This window comes from Anabrus simplex, chromosome 1, assembly GCF_040414725.1.
Source record: "Anabrus simplex isolate iqAnaSimp1 chromosome 1, ASM4041472v1, whole genome shotgun sequence".
Classification (NCBI taxonomy): domain Eukaryota; kingdom Metazoa; phylum Arthropoda; class Insecta; order Orthoptera; family Tettigoniidae; genus Anabrus; species Anabrus simplex.
Window position 1 is genome coordinate 365,325,439 of NC_090265.1, and position 17,015 is coordinate 365,342,453.

General features: G+C 37.4%; 1 protein-coding gene across 1 annotated transcript in view; it reads right to left on the reverse strand.

Annotated features, from left to right (window-relative positions):
- The window catches only part of GatA (glutamyl-tRNA(Gln) amidotransferase subunit A, mitochondrial), an 83,560-nt gene that overhangs the window by 30,232 nt on the left and 36,313 nt on the right, over positions 1-17,015 (reverse strand). The window contains exons 6-7 of the mRNA XM_067142908.2: positions 10,478-10,683; positions 8,430-8,647 (exon numbers count right to left, since the gene is read on the reverse strand). Coding sequence (XP_066999009.2) covers positions 8,430-8,647; positions 10,478-10,683 — 424 coding nt within the window. The remainder of the gene's footprint in view (positions 1-8,429; positions 8,648-10,477; positions 10,684-17,015) is intronic.

The following is a 17,015-nucleotide window of genomic DNA, read 5'->3' on the forward strand; positions in this document are numbered from 1 at the left end:
AGACTGGGTCTAAGCTATGTGTCCGTGAACTGGTCCCTGAACCTCTTATTCTAAGGAACACGACACCCCCGAATATTTTCGGCACAACAATGCACTTCAAAGATCTCATAAACCGTTGGACATAATAGTAGCTTTAACGCAGATAACCTGACATCTGAATACGAGTGATTCTTGATCAACTCCAAGAACTGTATCCGATTCCAGCCTCAATATATGTAATATTTGAAAATAACTCCCTTAACCCCAAAACTGTACCATATGTATATATGTTAATATTAAGTAATTTTAGAATAGTGGTATCATGTTTATTTAATGGCATTCTTGTTTAGTTTTAATTTTAGTACTGTTTATTCTGTACAGTCGCTATTAAGTAAGTTCTCTAACAGCTGAAGATGACCTATTTACGCGTCGAAACCGGTACTATTTTTATGTAAATCATTCACACTATGTAAAATAAAGTATTGATTAGGTGGAGAACTCATCCTTCATACTTGTACTATATTAGACATGTTAGTGAAATCAATAACTGGTTCGACAGAAGGCAGTTCGGTTTTAGGAAAGGTTATTCCACTGAAGCTCAACTTGTAGGATTCCAGCAAGATATAGCAGATATCTTGGATTTTGGACGTCAAATGGACTATATCACGATTAACCTGTCTAAAGCATTTGATAGGGTGGATCATGGGAGACTACTGGCAAAAATGAGTGCAATTGGACTAGACAAAAGAGTGACTGAATGGGTTACTATATTTCTAGAAAATAGATCTCAAATTAGAGTAGGTGAAGCTTTATCTGACCCTGTAATAATTAAGAGGGGAATTCCTCAAGGCAGTATTATCGGACCTTTATGTTTTCTTATATGTATAAATGATATAAATGGTATTTGGAATCTCCTTTAGATATAAAGAAACACACATTTTTGGGGGAAAGTCAAGTTGGAGGTGGGGGTGAAAAAATACTTTAATTCTTTTTATGAGGATACATATATCTCAAAAGTAAATTTCCAAGGAGTGGAATCAGAGGTAAGGCTTTTTGTGGATGATGTTATTCTCTATAGAGTGATAAATAAGTTACAAGATTGTGAGCAACTGCAGCGTGACCTCGAAAATATTGTGAGATGGACAGCAGGCAATGGTATGTTGATAAACGGGGTTAAAGGTCAGGCTGTGAGTTTCACAAATAGGAAAAGTCCTCTCAGTTTTAATTACTGCGTTGATGGGGTGAAAGTTCCTTTTGAGGATCATTGTAAGTATCTAGGTGTTAATATAAGGAAAGATCTTCATTGGGGTGATCACATAAATGGGATTGTAAATAAAGGGTACAGATCTCTGCACATGGTTATGAGGGTGTTTAGGGGTGTAGTAAGAATGTAAAGGAGAGGGCATATAAGTCTCTGGTAAGACCCCAATTAGAGTATGGTTCCAGTGTATGGGACCCTCACCAGGATTACCTGATTCAAGAACTGGAAAAAATCCAAAGAAAAGCAGCTCGATTTGTTCTGGGTGATTTCCGACAAAAAAGTAGCATTACAAAAATGCTGCAAAGTTTGGGTTGGGAAGAATTGAGAGAAAGAAGACGAGCTGCTCGACTAAGTGGTATGTGGAAATTCTAAGTTCCCATGGAGGGAATTAGATTCTTTTCCACCAATAGAGCAGCCATCCATCTAATTTTTGATCTGATTTTTGATATGCTCTATTGGTGGAAAAGAATCTAATTCCCTCCATGGGAACTTAGAATTTCCATTTGGAATTGCTAGGCGGGCATTAATTCCATTGTGGAGTTTTATCTCCCGTATGCAGTTATCAGACTGTGCTTCATAAATAAGCTTCTGATAAGTTCACCTGCATACACCCCAGCGTCAGTGGGTAGGGTCAGACACATCCCACTCTGAAGAGTCTAGTGTCAGACCTAAGACGAAACGCTGGTTAATAGAGCAAACGCCGGAAAAGCCATCCATCTAATTTTTGATCTGATTTTTGATATGCTCTATTGGTGGAAAAGAATCTAATTCCCTCCATGGGAACTTAGAATTTCCATTTGGAATTGCTAGGCGGGCATTAATTCCATTGTGGAGTTTTATCTCCCGTATGCAGTTATCAGACTGTGCTTCATAAATAAGCTTCTGATAAGTTCACCTGCATACACCCCAGCGTCAGTGGGTAGGGTCAGACACATCCCACTCTGAAGAGTCTAGTGTCAGACCTAAGACGAAACGCTGGTTAATAGAGCAAACGCCGGAAAAGCCATCCATCTAATTTTTGATCTAAGTGGTATGTTCCGGGCTGTCAGCGGAGAGATGGCGCGGAATGACATTAGTAGACGAATAAGTTTGAGTGGCGTTTATAAAAGTAGGAAAGATCACAATATGAAGATAAAGTTGGAATTCAAGAGGACAAACTGGGGCCAAATATTCATTTATAGGAAGGGGAGTTAGGGTTTGGAATAACTTACCAAGGGTGACGTTCAATAAATTTCCAATTTCTTTAAAATCATTTAGGAAAAGGCTAGGAAAACAACAGATAGGGCATCTGCCACCTGGGCGACTGCCCTAAATGCAGATCAGTATTGACTGATTGATTGAATGTGGAGTAATAGGGACTGAAAAAGGGGGTTGAAATCTTTCTATTACGATAGTAATATCTGAAAAACTGAAGATGTTACAGAGGTGAAAATTGATATTTGGAGTTTCCTTTAAAAATAAAGAAATACGTATCTTTGTTTTTGGGAAATCCACTTAAGGGGGGAGCGTGAAAGAATTGAATTTTTTTTTAAATATATGTAATCTTTTGTTTTCCGAAAATCCACTTAAGGGGATTGAAAGAATTGAAAAATTAATTGATTATTTGATGATACTTTTATCTAAAAATCTGTAGATGTTACAGATGTGAAAACTGGTATTTGGAATCTCCTTTACATATACAGAAACACACATTTTTGGGGGAAAGTCAAGTTGGAGGTGGGGGTGAAAAAAATACTTTAATTCTTTTTATGAGGATACATATATCTCAACAAATGAAAATGTTACAGTCACAATAATTGGTATTTGGAAGTTCCTATATAAAATAAAGAAACATGCATTTTGAGGGGGGTATCAACTTAACGGGGGAATGGCGGGTAAAAAAGGAGTTGAATTCTTTTTATGAGGATACTTATATCTCAAAAGATGAATGTTACAGACATAAAAAATTGTATCTGGAATCTTCTTTCAAAGTAAAGAAACACATATTCTTTTGTTTTTGTAAAACCCACTTAAGGGGGTGATGAACTAAAAAATTAGTTGAATTCTTTGTATGTGGATACTTATATCTAAAAAACTAAAGATATTACAGCCATGAAAAATTATATTTGGAATCTCCTGTAATGTAAAGGAACAGGTATTTTTTTTGTTTTCGGAAAATCGACTTAAAGTGGGGGGGGGGGAAGAAATAAAGAAAGAGTTCAATTCTGTTTATGAGGATACTTATATCTCAGAAACTGAAGATGTTACAGATGTGAAAGTTGGTGTTTTGAATCCCCTTTAAATACTGTATAAAGAAAAATGTATTTATTCTTTTTGGAAAGTCCACTTAAGGGGGTGGAAAGAATTGAAAACGGGTGAATTTTTAAAATGAGTACCATTAAATGTACAGTATATGCCAAAAACTTTATTTTTAAAGTCCTTTAAAAATACAGGAACGTTTTATTTTTGTTTTTCGGAAAAGGCACTTGACGGGAGTGAAGAGAAATTTAAAAAAAAGAGTTGAATTTTTTTTTGTGAGGGTACTTATATCTCAAGAACTGAAGATGTTACAGATGTGAAAATCAGTATTTGGAATCTCCTTTAAAAATAAACATGTATTTTTGGAAAAATCCACTTAGGCAGGGGTGGGGATGGGAGAAGGACTGATAATTGGGTTGAATTCTTTTTATGGGGATACTTATATCTCAAAAACTGAAGATGTTACAGACATGGAAATAGATATTTGGAATTTCTTCAAAAAATGAAGAAACATAGATAATATGATTTCAGAAAATCCACCTAAGGGAAATTAAAAAAGGGGGCGAATTTAAAAATGAGCATATCTACAATATATCTCAAAAACTTTAATGTTACAGATGTGAAAACTGGTATTTTTAATCTCTTTTAAAAGTAAGGAACTGTGTACTTTTTGTATCCGGAAGAAAACACTTGAGGTAAGGGGTTTAAAAGGACTGAAAAGGGGGTTGAGTTCTTTTTATAAGGATAATGATATCTAAAAACCGAAGATGTTACACACGCAAAAATTGGTACTCGGAGTCTCCTTTAAAAATAAAGAAATACATATTTTTGGTTTTAGGAAAGTCTACTTAAGGGGGGATGAAAGAACTGAAAAATTAGTTGAATTCTTTATATGAGGAGACATATCTCTAAAACTAAAGATGATGGAAATGTAAAAATTGGTATTTGGAATCTCTTTTAAAAATAAAGAAACACGTATTCTTTTGTTTCTGGATAATCCACGCAAGGGGGGTGAAAGAATTGAAAAATTAGTTGAATTATTTGTATGAGCATACTTATATAAAAAACTAAAGATGTTGCAGACAAGAAACTTGGTATTTGGAAAGTCCTTTAAAAATACAGGAACATGTTTTTTAACAGAAAAGGCACTTAACAGGAGTGAAAAGAAGAGTAAAATAAGTTGAATTATTTTTTTTATGAGGATACTTATATCTCAAAAACTGAAGATGTTACAGACATGAAAATTGGTATTTGGAATCGCCTTAAAAAATAAAGAAACATGTATTTTTGTTTTCGGAAAATCCACTTAATTGGGGGTGGGAGGACTGATCAAGGGGTTGAATTCTTTTTATTCTTTCTACTTATACCTCAAAACTGAAGATGTTACGGACATGGAAATAGGTCATTGGAATCTCCTTTAAAAATAAAGAAACATGATTTTTTTTCGACTTTAGAGAAGACTGTTTCTCACATGTACAATTCTATGTCGCATGGTCATCTTTTCTCTAAAAGGCAATACAACAAACGTGGTTTACAAAGAGTTGCTGGGGTAAATGAAACTCACTTTTTCGGTGAGTTTTTATACTTTAGGGATTTTCAGGTAATATCTTAGTACAGTAACGAGGAACGATTACTTTTCTCAAATTACGAAATCCACACAAGCGAAGCCGCGGGTAACTGCTAGTCTCGCTATAAATTTACACGGGAATGGCCTCTCCAAACTGTAACCAGACGTGAAAAAATACAATCCAACCTCTGAAATCAGTGATGAGCTCTGCTATATCTTGAGGTGTATCACATTCTTACATAATTTCAGTGTGGAGTATTAAAATTAAGCAATCATTTACTTAGCCTTTATTTCTAACGAGTTAAAAACTGCTATCGACCACGTTATTTACGTATTTATTACAAAAACAAGTTGTCCTCTTTCATTTCTGTTTTCCTTTACAGAACGGAAGTTGACGGGTATTACTAACAGACTCCAACATTGCCTTCGAATGTTGACGAGAGATCTCGCAACTACACATAGCGAGAAAACAATACTGAAGATCACGTTTTGTGGCAAACGTTTCAGTTTTCTTACTCAAACAGTGTCACCTAACTTAACCATACTATATGTATCATGAAAACATATCGAGCACCAGTAGAGAAACGATAATCTTCTTGATATAAGTTTACACTATCATACGGTAGCCTTTAACCAGGCGCAAGAGAATATAAACTAAGCGCTGAAATCAATGATGCACTCTGCCATATCTTGAGGTGTATCACATTCTTACAATCACAGTATTTAGCATTAAAATTAAGCAATCGTTTACTTCAGCCTTTATTTTCAACGAGTTAAAAACTGCTATCGGATGATAAAGATGTTGATTCCCATAGGGAACCTGAAATATTTGTTCCAAATGAGTAAATTTAGAATACCAGTATAGTTGGTCCATTATTGGACATTATAAATTTTCCAGCTAACTCATTCCTGGTTGCCAGCATTTCACCCCAGTGTGCTAAGTTGGGCTCATCAGTTGGTAAATAGCACACCTACCAAGACGCATGGCTAGTGCATACCGCGGAGGTCACTGCGTAGGCTGCATTTATTAAGAAACCTGTTCTCTTATATTTCGATTTTGCTTTGTGAAACAGCAGTCAACAGGTATTACAAATCGACTCCAACATCGCCTTTGAATGTCGACAAGAGAGTACACTAGTGGATATAGCGAGGAAACGATACCAAAGATGATCGATCGCATGCAATATAATGGCTAGGTGCATCAATATCGGTACCGGAAAAATTGTGCACGCGTAATCACTCGTAATAACAAATGCAACAGTGATAGGGCTCTCGCTGTAACTGAAGGATGATACACAGTTTAATATAGGAATTTTGAAGGGACAGAAAATATTGGACGTTAAAACGGGGTTCTCGTTATATGCCGTACTCGTTATAGCGGACTTCTACTGTATTTTGTAGTGCAATCAGGACATGTTCTTGTAGGCAATATTTTAAAATTATGATAAAATCGCTGTCTAATATTAAGTACTGTGTATATCTTGTGGGAAAGTGGTACATGCTGATCAAATAGTTTGTAACTTCGTGTTAGGTCGAAACTCAACCACGTAACCTGTTGAAGGAAGTTATACACATTTCGTCTGCTCATTGGAAGATGCCGAGCTGGTAACGGATTCTTGTTGAGAACCGTTGAGCTGACAGTAAACAATTTTTACGGAAGACATTGCGGTAATAGTTACCCACGTGCTGGAAGATGCCCGAATAGAAATAAGCTACTTCTCGAGTGTTATATATATTTTTTTTTTTTTTGCTAGTTGCTTTACGTCGCACCGACACAGATAGGTCTTATGGCGACGATGGGACAGGGAAGGCCTAGGAACGGGAAGGAAGCGGCCGTGGCCTTAATTAAGGTACAGCCCCAGCATTTGCCTGGTGTGAAAATAGGAAACCATAGAAAACCATCTTCAGGGCTGCCGACAGTGGGGTTCGAACCCACTATCTCCAGGATGCGAGCTCTCAGCTGCGCGCTCCTAACCGCACGGCCAACTCACCCGGTCGAGTGTTATAGAAATCACGTTTGTTAAGACTGCGCCTAGGAGCCGGGATTTTTGTGATACCGTCTTCTGAACTGTAGAGTGCTATGATGTTCATGAATTGAAAGCTATGGATATTCGAGCAACATAGTGTATGTACTCCACCTATTTTATTGTCTTCTCACTGATGTTCATATTAGAGTAAGCTGTCATAGAGCTTTTCCTAGAGGGATGTAGGAGCTGTGAGGCGACTGGATGCCATGAGCAGATCACCTAAAATACCCGCCAGTGGGATGGAGTGAAATTAGTACTACTGCGTAACTATTAGGAAGTGATTATCCCATAGCAGCTGATCCTGTATATTGTGTTTGCATGTCTTCCTATTGTTTCCTTAAGCACATGTTTATTTAGCCTTCATTCCAGATTGTTTGCATGTACAGTGAAACCTAGTTCGTGTGTTCCTCATTAACATGTTTTCCCGCTTAACACATTGTAAATTCGAAGTCCTGATTCTCATTGATTAAATCTGTATAAAAATATCTCATTTATCGCTCCACGAATTTTTGCTATTACCGCTTAGTATGATCACATTTTTCCTAGCCCTGAAAATGTTATTTGTCATCCCTTGTGAAAGAAACGTGATTTCTCAGTAAGAGCCGCTGCGACAGTTGCATGATTATGGAAAAAGGCCTTACATTCCTGAACTTCACACGATACGTTCCACTTTTGGGAAGCAAGCCATTAGCCTCGGGAGTGCTCAGTTTACTTGCCGCTTAACAGCGAGATTGCTGAATAACACAGTGAGCCTACAGCTTCTATTTCGCATTCCATTCAGAAGTTAGAAATTTATTTTGTGTTGACTGGTACAGTGAAGTGTAACAAATATTTGTCACGTGATAGAGTAGCTTATATCTGGATTAGGAAAAACAAACCTACTTCATCACAAATTTTCGCTATTACCGCTTAGTACAGTACGATAACATTTTTCCTAGCCTTGAAAATGTTATTTGTCATCCCTTGTGGAAGAAATGTGATTTCCAACTTGGGTAAGAGCCATTACCACAGTTGTGTGGTTACGGGCAAAAGCCTTGGCCTACCTAGTAACCACTGCTCAGCCAGAAGGCCTGCAGATTATGAGGTGATGCATAGTTTAAAGATAACAATTTCATTGTTCCGTATTGAAAAGTATCAAAGTTAAAATGAAATAATAAATATGGTAGTTCAACCTATTCAATACAGGTTGAACTACCATATTTATTATTTCAATTTAACTGTGATGCATAGTTAGCGTGACGAATCCTCTCAGCTGTAATTCTTGGTTTCATTTTGGAAAAAGTCTCAATAACATTACCCAAACTTCAGTTAAAACTCTGCATTTTGAGTACACTTTTAATCAGTGAATGTAATTTACCTACTGAGAAGAAAGTAGTTTCCAGCCAGAATTCGACTCCGTACCACTTGGCCAAATCCCTGGCTACGGGATGCTGCATACAACTCCTCAGTTGATTTATTTTCTGGTGGTCGCAAACCAAATTCTATGCCATCATAGCGGGCCATGTTGCTGGCTACTTCACACTGGTTGAGTACAGAGTAACAAGCAATTGATGCTTGTGTATGAGGCATGGATACCTTCAACAAATTCACAAAGTTTCACTCAGATATTTTGAACTAAATACATTTTTAATGACATCCAATTGTGCCAACTTTATAGATAACAATAAAAATGATCCAGAAGTGATTATACAAAATGTAAAGCTAAACACACAAACAAACCATTTAATGTAGATGTGAATGTTAACTTAAAAATCACCTCCGATTTGTGTGATTATACCATCATACATGATGTCCAGCTCCATGGCTAAATGGTTAGCATGCTGACCTTTGGTCCAAGGTTGAATTCCCAGTCGGGTCAGAGATTTTAACCTCCAGTGGTTAATTCCTCTGGCTCAGGGCCTGGGTGTTGTGTCGTCTTCAACATTAGAATTCATCTTAGGTAGGACCCCATCCTCACAAATGAGCAGGTCGCCTATAGAGTGTCAACTTGGAAGACCTGAACCACATGGTTATTTTTTGATCATATTGTTTTCTCCTTGCACATTTGTATGCATCTCGCTGAGTTTGGTTCTTTAATGAACTTACCATAGTCCTATTACAGATGCCAGTCAACAGACAATGAGAAATGATCAGAGAATGTTTGCTAATAATTTTATTTGCTTTGTGTCCCTCTAACTACTTTTACGGTTTTTCGAGACGCTGAGGTGCTGGAATTTTGTCCCGCAGGAGTTCTTTAATGAGGCAGTAAATCTACCGACACAAGGCTGACATATATGAGCCCCTTCAAATACCATCGGACTGAGCCAAGATCGAACCTGCCAAGTTAGGGTCAGAAGGCCAGCACCTCAACCATCTGAGCCACTCAGCCCAGCAGAGAATGTTTGAAAACTGTTTTCAACTCAGTGTTGCATACAGATCCAAGCGCAGTGTTCTGAACACCCTTTTTAAAACACTGTCATTTCTAATCACTACACTGAGTGCCAAAAGTATGGATTCAATTCCAAATCTCTCTGCAGTGTTCATATGGAGTGAACGCATATGATGCTGATGATTCATCTGTTGGATGGGGATGTTAAAAATGTATTCAAGATTTTTAAAAACATGGCTAGTCAGAATTCCAGATAATTCAAAATCATCATTGCCGAGCATCAAAAGGCTTATTGGGAGTGTCTAAAAGTTCAGGCAACTGAGCCTTGTGAGGCAAGTTCTGCGCTACTGAAGCCCCAGCTAAGCATATCTTATTTTCAAGTGATCAAAAATGGAACTAATGGATGTGGATATCAACCAACCCTGGTGAACAGGCTCTGATGTGTCCATCAAAGTTCCTAAGACTCACTGTGTGTACAAATATCGATTTAACTTTCACCTGTAATACTGAGTTGATTTCTTTCCACTTCTTTCCACATGAACTGTATGTTGCTTCTTGTGTTACTGACCGACTGTAGATTGACTTTGTCTAGAAGGTGAGTTTCCATCCTTACATTCTTCTTCATGGCCTTTTCCCAATTATCTCCAGTCAGCACTTTGTACGAATTTAGCCCAGTTTTACAGCTGAATGCCCTTCTTGATACTAATCCTATGTGAAGGGATGTCTTCAATAACGCATGTTTCTGTGGTGGTTTGTAGTGCAATATATTTTAAGTAAATGAGATGAGTATTAAGACAAACAAAAATAGCCAGCCCCAAACTTGAGGAATTAACTAGAAACAGTTGAAATTTCCATCCCGGGCAGGAATGGAACCCGGGTTCATTTGAACCGAAGACCACTATGCTGACCATTCAGCCAAAGAGCTGGACAGTTTCCATCCTTGCATTATTTTAGCATAACTTCTGAATCATCCAATACAGTGGGAGGGCAAAAATTGCATTAAAAAGTAAATAGTATCAGTTAGTTGAACAGTTTACCTGGACTACTGTGGCTCCACCTTCTTCCAACATATCTGCTACCTTTGACCATGCAACTAATACTTCTTCAGATAGACCTGGACAGTGATACTCCACAGGAATACCAACACGTAGTCCATCAACACTTGGTATGTCTTCCAAACAGATAGGAGAGAGCTCATTATCAACAGTAGTAGAATCCAGAGGGTCACGACCAACCAAAAGATCTACAAGAGAGAGTTTTAAGTCATTTTAACCTATGCCTTTTCTTTTTTTTTGGCTAGTGGTTTAACACTGCATGAAAATATGCATGTTTTCAGCGCTACTGGGATGGAAAGTGCTAGGACCAGAAAAGAAGCAACTAAGGTCTTACTTAAGGTACATAGATCTGGTGTGAAAACAGGAAACCACAGGAACCCATTTTAAGGCAGCCAACAGTGAAATTCAAACCACCATCTCTGGAATTCACACTTACAGCTACACAACCCTTACTGTGTAGTCTATTTGCTCCATGATTTTTAAAAGTACCAAGTTCGATAGCTGCAGTCGCTTAAGTCCGGCCAGTATCCAGTATTTGGGAGATAGTAGGTTCGAACCCACTGTCAGCAGCCCTGAAAATGGTTTTCCGTGGTTTCCCATTTTCACACCAGGCAAATGCTGGGGCTGTACCTTAATTAAGGCCATGGCCGCTTCCTTCCCACTCCTAGCCCTTCCCTATCCCATCATCGTCATAAGACCTATCTGTGTCGGTGCGACGTAAAGAAACTAGCAAAAAAAAAATTTTTTTAAGAAGTTCCCTTTTAAAAATACCTGTATCCACCAAACAACAGGGCTGATGATTTTATCTATGAACAAAGGAGTGTGTTATGATATTGTAGCACTGGCAAAGCTATGCCATGAACATAACTTGCAAAGGAGCCGTCTTTGTTTAATAACTCAACCAGTTTTGAAAAACCAGTATGTAGATTGTCGTCATGTATCAATGCCTATACACATATAATACTGCATCTAGTTTATTCACTGCAATAATTACCAGCTAAAACATTGTTTCATAGTTATAATACAAAAACTACTGGACATTTTAATCAATAAACCCTGGTGAACAGCAGAAAACTTTCTGAAAAAAGTATTGAAAGAAACTCAACCCATCTCACACAATCTACTCGAGTTCCATTGAGCTCAATTCCCTCACTAGAAATACACATCTTAAAAACAAATTGGATCAACACAATTAATGTGATTAGGTTTATTTTCTTCAATAAATGAACACTGATCTGGGTTTTGGGTGTTTTCCAGGTGGCTGATTCTCTTATCAATAATTGTTAATCAATTCTTTACCTGGTCTTTTCTTAAATTATTTCAAAGAACTTCAAAATTTATTGAAATTTATTGAAAAACTCCCTTGGTAAATTATGACAATCCCTAATTCCTCATCCTATGTATAAATATTGGCCCCAATTTGTCATCTTCAATTCCAGCATTTAAAAAAACTCCAGTCATGCTTATTTGTCTGCCAGTGTCTTTCCATGCCATCTCTCCACTGGCAGCTCAGAACATACTGTTTAGGCGAGCTGCTTTCTCCTTACACCCAAGTCTTCCCAGCCCAAGAGGATGGTTACCTAGTTGTACTTCCTCTTCAAACAAAAAATCACCACCAACACACCACCACTCTCCCCAGCCCAAAGTTTGCCAAATTTTCATAACACTATTCTTTTGTCAGAAATCATCCGGAACAAATTGTGCTGTTTTTCTTTGGATCTTTTCCATTTCTCAGAAAAAAGTAATCCTGATGAGGGTCCCATAGACTGGAACCATACCCTAATTGGGGTCTTACCAGTGACTTATATGTCCTTTACATCCTTACTACAAACACTTAAATAATCTCATAATCATACAAAGGGATTTGTAACATTTATTTACAATCTCATTAACCCAATCACTGCCAAACCCGTATATATATATTTTTGAATGTCGTCCCACGTCCGCCAAACCCGTATATATACGTTTTGGTGCCGTGTGTACTTCACTGATCTCACAAATGAACGTGATATAATGTCATGCTTTGAAATTCCATGGAAATGCTCAGAGAAGTTCTGTACTGCAGATATACCACTGCATTTCGCGTGTTTTGAAAGCAGTCTGGTGTTATTTCAGCTTCGTTGGAGTGGAACACCTTTCCCGCTTATGTGTAGCCAGCGTGTAGCCATCATGGCATCTTGAAGTGTACATTCATCTCTTGTTGACAAAAAAATTGAATGTTTCCTCATAAATAGTGATTCTGGAGAGCTATATTTTGATAATGAAGGTGGAGGATATCTAAGAGGCGACATTGAACTACAAGAAAGTGCAAGACAAAGTAGTAATGATGAGTCTTATGCAGAATGGTCACCCCTTCCTCAGATAAATTATTTTTTCCCAAATGTAAATGATTTTGATATTACCAGTTCTTGGATAAGAATTTTATACTATATTTCAGTAATAGTATCACCGAGCGGAGTAGCCACGCGTATTAACATGCTACGGCTATGGAGCCAAGCTCTGCACTCGGCAGGTGAAAGGGTTCGAACGTCATCGACAGCTGTCTTGAGAATTTCTTTTCTTTGTGGTTTCCCTTTTGCACTCCCAAGTAATTTCCGAGACAGTTCCTATTCATAAGCCACAGCCGATTCCTTCCACTTCTGTACCCAGTTTCATTCACCATCATCATTCATTTCATATTCATTATCTTCTCAACTGGGGTTTGCGTCGGGAAGGGCATCGGGTTGTAAAATATGGTGTAAAAATATCATCTCACTTCATCTCCCACATCGTATTGGGCTGCAGGACTAAGGGGACGATAAGCATTCCATTAATATTATCAGTAAATATGTATCTGTCAAAGTGCTTCTTCCTTAAAAAAACCCGGCCCATAGGGCTCAGCTGGTCATCAAAACTCAGCAGTGAGAAGGTTAATGTGATTACCCCAATCAAGATCTTTCATTATACAGGTATTAACACCTACATACTTCCTCTCCATTAACACAGTAATTAAAAATGAGAGGACTTTTCCTCCTGGTGAAACTTACAACCTGGCTTTTCACCTCATTTATTGCCCGTTTTATAACTTTACTGAGGTCTTTTTGCAGTTGCTCACAGCCCCGTAACTTATTTATTACTCTATACAGTGTCATATCATCATGAAGGTGGGCATAATCAACCTTATGACTCTGACAGGAAAGGCAGAAGAATTGGTGCATTTTAAGGTATAGAAGGGTATAGAAATGATGGGGTTGAGCAAAGTTAAATGGAAGGGAAAAGGAAAGAAGAGAATAAGGAAAGGATATACACTATAATGGTGTGGTAGCCGAGAGGCAAAATATGGAGTGGACCTGATAATTTCAAAACAGCTAGAGGAGTATGTGGATATGATCGAGTACATCAGCGATAGGATGATTAAAACTAAAGTCAGAATGAGGAACAAAGTGAAGGACTTCATACAAGTGTAGGTACCACAGACAGGGCACAAAGGGGACAATATTGAGGAATTCCTGGAGAAACTAGAAAAAGAAATAACTGATGTGGAAGTGAATATAAAGGGAGACTTAAATGCACAGGTGAGAAATGAAAGACAAGGAAAGGAAGAAGTAATCGTACTATATGGATATGGGAAAAGGAATGAATGAGAGAAACTAGGTGAGTTTATGAGACGAATGGCATGATTAAGGGCAAGACACGGTTTTGGAATAAAAACAGCAAAATTAGATATGGCTGGGGTGACAGAAGAATAAAATCAGTAATTGATTACTAACTGATAGAAAGGACAAATCACACAGTTGATGGATGTGTAACAGCTTTACCAGGAGAAGCATTTTATGGAGCTCACAGAGTTATAACAGAAAAGTTAAGAGTGGGGAAAATGGAAAAATTGAAGGAGATAAGGTATAGTAAAATAAAAGTGTGAAAATTAAGAGATAAGAATGTACAGGAAGATTTTCTGGAAAGATTGAAACAACAAATTCCAGTTACTGAAGTAGGAAATGTGGAAGATGAATGGTCCAACTTCAAAAGGGCATCTGTAAGTGGTGCAGAGTGCCTGTGATAAAACATTGATAAGAGTGAAAGTAAAGGAGACATCATGGTGGAATGAGAAGGTGAGAAAAGCACTGAAAGAAAAGAAGAAAGCATGGCAAGAATGGAATAGAGATTTTAAAAAAGAAAGCAAAAGGAAGTGCCTCGATAATAAACAGAAATGTAAATTGATAACAGAAGTTGGGAAAAATTTACACAAAAGATGGAAACAGATGGAGCTGCCATTAAAAGAATCCTGTATGGAATTACACAAAGTAATAGGACAGAAAGCATTTATACAAAGCCAATGAAAGCAGAAGGTGGAAAGTTGATAAAGCATCCCAAAGAAATAAAGAGAAGATAGGAGTATTTTTATAAACTGCTGAATGTGAGAAATGGTGCAGAGGAAACTGTAGTAATACAGTGTGATGACTCAACAGTAGATGATATAACCATTTTAGAGGTGGAATTAACAGTCCGTTAAATCAAAAAAGGGGAGGTACTAGGGATGGATGAAAATAGTGTGGAAATGATAAAGGCTGCTGGACCTGTTGGACTGCAACAGGTGTACAGATTGTTAAAGTGCATATGGAAACAGAAACGTATGCCAGAACACCAGGGAAAGGGAATGAAGGCATATGATAGTGTTCCTAGGGAGAAGGTGTGGGAAACCATGGTCAGAAAGAGACTGGATACACAAACTGTAAGAATGGTGCAAGCAAAGTATAAAAACTGTGTCAGCAGCATACACACTCAGTTTGGGCAGACAGAATGGTTTAGAAATTAAACTGGACTAAGACAGAGACATGTGCTGTCACCTCTCTTTCTTCTAATGGTAATTTTTAAGGAAACAAAGGAAGCATATGGGAAAAGGGAGATGAAGTTATTACTATTTGCAGATGATATGGTGGTCTGGGGAACAAACAGCAAAGAAGTACAAGAACTTGATGCACTGAGCAAGAAAATTAAAAAGTATTGTATTAGTCACCCGTTCAATCACTCTTTTGTCTAATTCATGCAACCTCCACTCAAGAGAACATGGGCAGAGAGTGTAGTTGGCATATTCTGTGCCAGCGGGTGGGCATCGTGACAGTTGTTTATCAAATTGCAGCAGCAGACAGGTGTAATTAGAGTGCCGTGTCAGGTTGTGTATTGTAATATGAAGGAATGAGATGGGATTCTAAAATGTATTAATTCACTATATTCAGTCATCTTTTCCATTTAATATTAAGGGAAAAATACCTGTTGCTAGTAGAATTGTAAGAATAAGATTTTGGTAATTTTTGGTAATTATAAAGTTAATCAATTCTTTACCTAGTCTTTTCTTATACTATTTCAAAGGACTTGAACATTTATCAAAGTAACCGTTTTTGATTAAATTTTATGTACCACCACTAAATTGATGTAATTTTCCTCAATAAGGACACACAAAAAAAAAAGTAAGAAACATTACATTTATTTATCACAGTGGGAAGTTTTGAAACGATTGCATGGTATATTTATGTCAATATTAGTGTAAGGTTAATTTGCTCAAGGATAAACAACAATTATCATAAATGCTGTGGGTCGGCACTGCTAATGTTATCGTCAGCAAAGTACCTGCTCTGGAATACTGGGCAGTGGGGCACTCTGTTATGATGTCATAGGACATTGAGTTGAAGGTGTGTTGTCGAGTCCAATAGCCCTCATTTTCATCAGTAGTATCCCATTTTCTACCCTACCAAAAGCCTTGGATAGGTCAATAGCAATGCAGTCCATCTGACCTCCTGAATCTTAAATATCTGGTATATCTTGCTGGAATCTACAAGTTGAATCTTCTATCAAACTAGTTAGTAATTTTACAAACATGTCTAATATAATCAGAAAGAGTGCTTTTCAGAGCTTATATGCAAAACATTTCAAAATGACTGACCTAAGCTTTATGTTCATCACCCTTTCCTTCGTACACAGCAAAATTTGGTATAACTGCTTCAAGGAAACATGACATTATATCCGAACCCATAAAATTCAGTAAACCCCAGAAATCTTATCAATTCCAGCTGCTTTTCTAGCCTTCAAATTTGAATCTTTTTGTAAATCTCCTCATTATGATAAGTAAATTTCAATACTATTCTAGCATTAGTTATCACCTCTACCTGGACATTATCCTTATGTCCAACTATCCTTATATACTGCTGACTAAATACTTCTGCAAGTCCTCCAAGTCCTTTTTTTTTTTTTTTCTCTACTGACTTATACTTCATAGCATTTCTCATTAACTGAAAATTTAATCATTCCTGGGCATTATTATTTTGTTTAAAACAGCTACCAATCCTCCTTTAATAGACATAATATTTTGCAATGCAGCTAACTGCTTTTTCTTCTTAATCACTCTTTCCCTCTTCTGGTGCCATCTCCTCACAGAAGGTTGGTGACCATCATGGAGTAATTTTTCCTATTTTGTGCTTCCTGCATACGGGTTGCTATATTGTGGATGACTAATAACTCGTCTTGCATTCACGGTCGTCTTGGA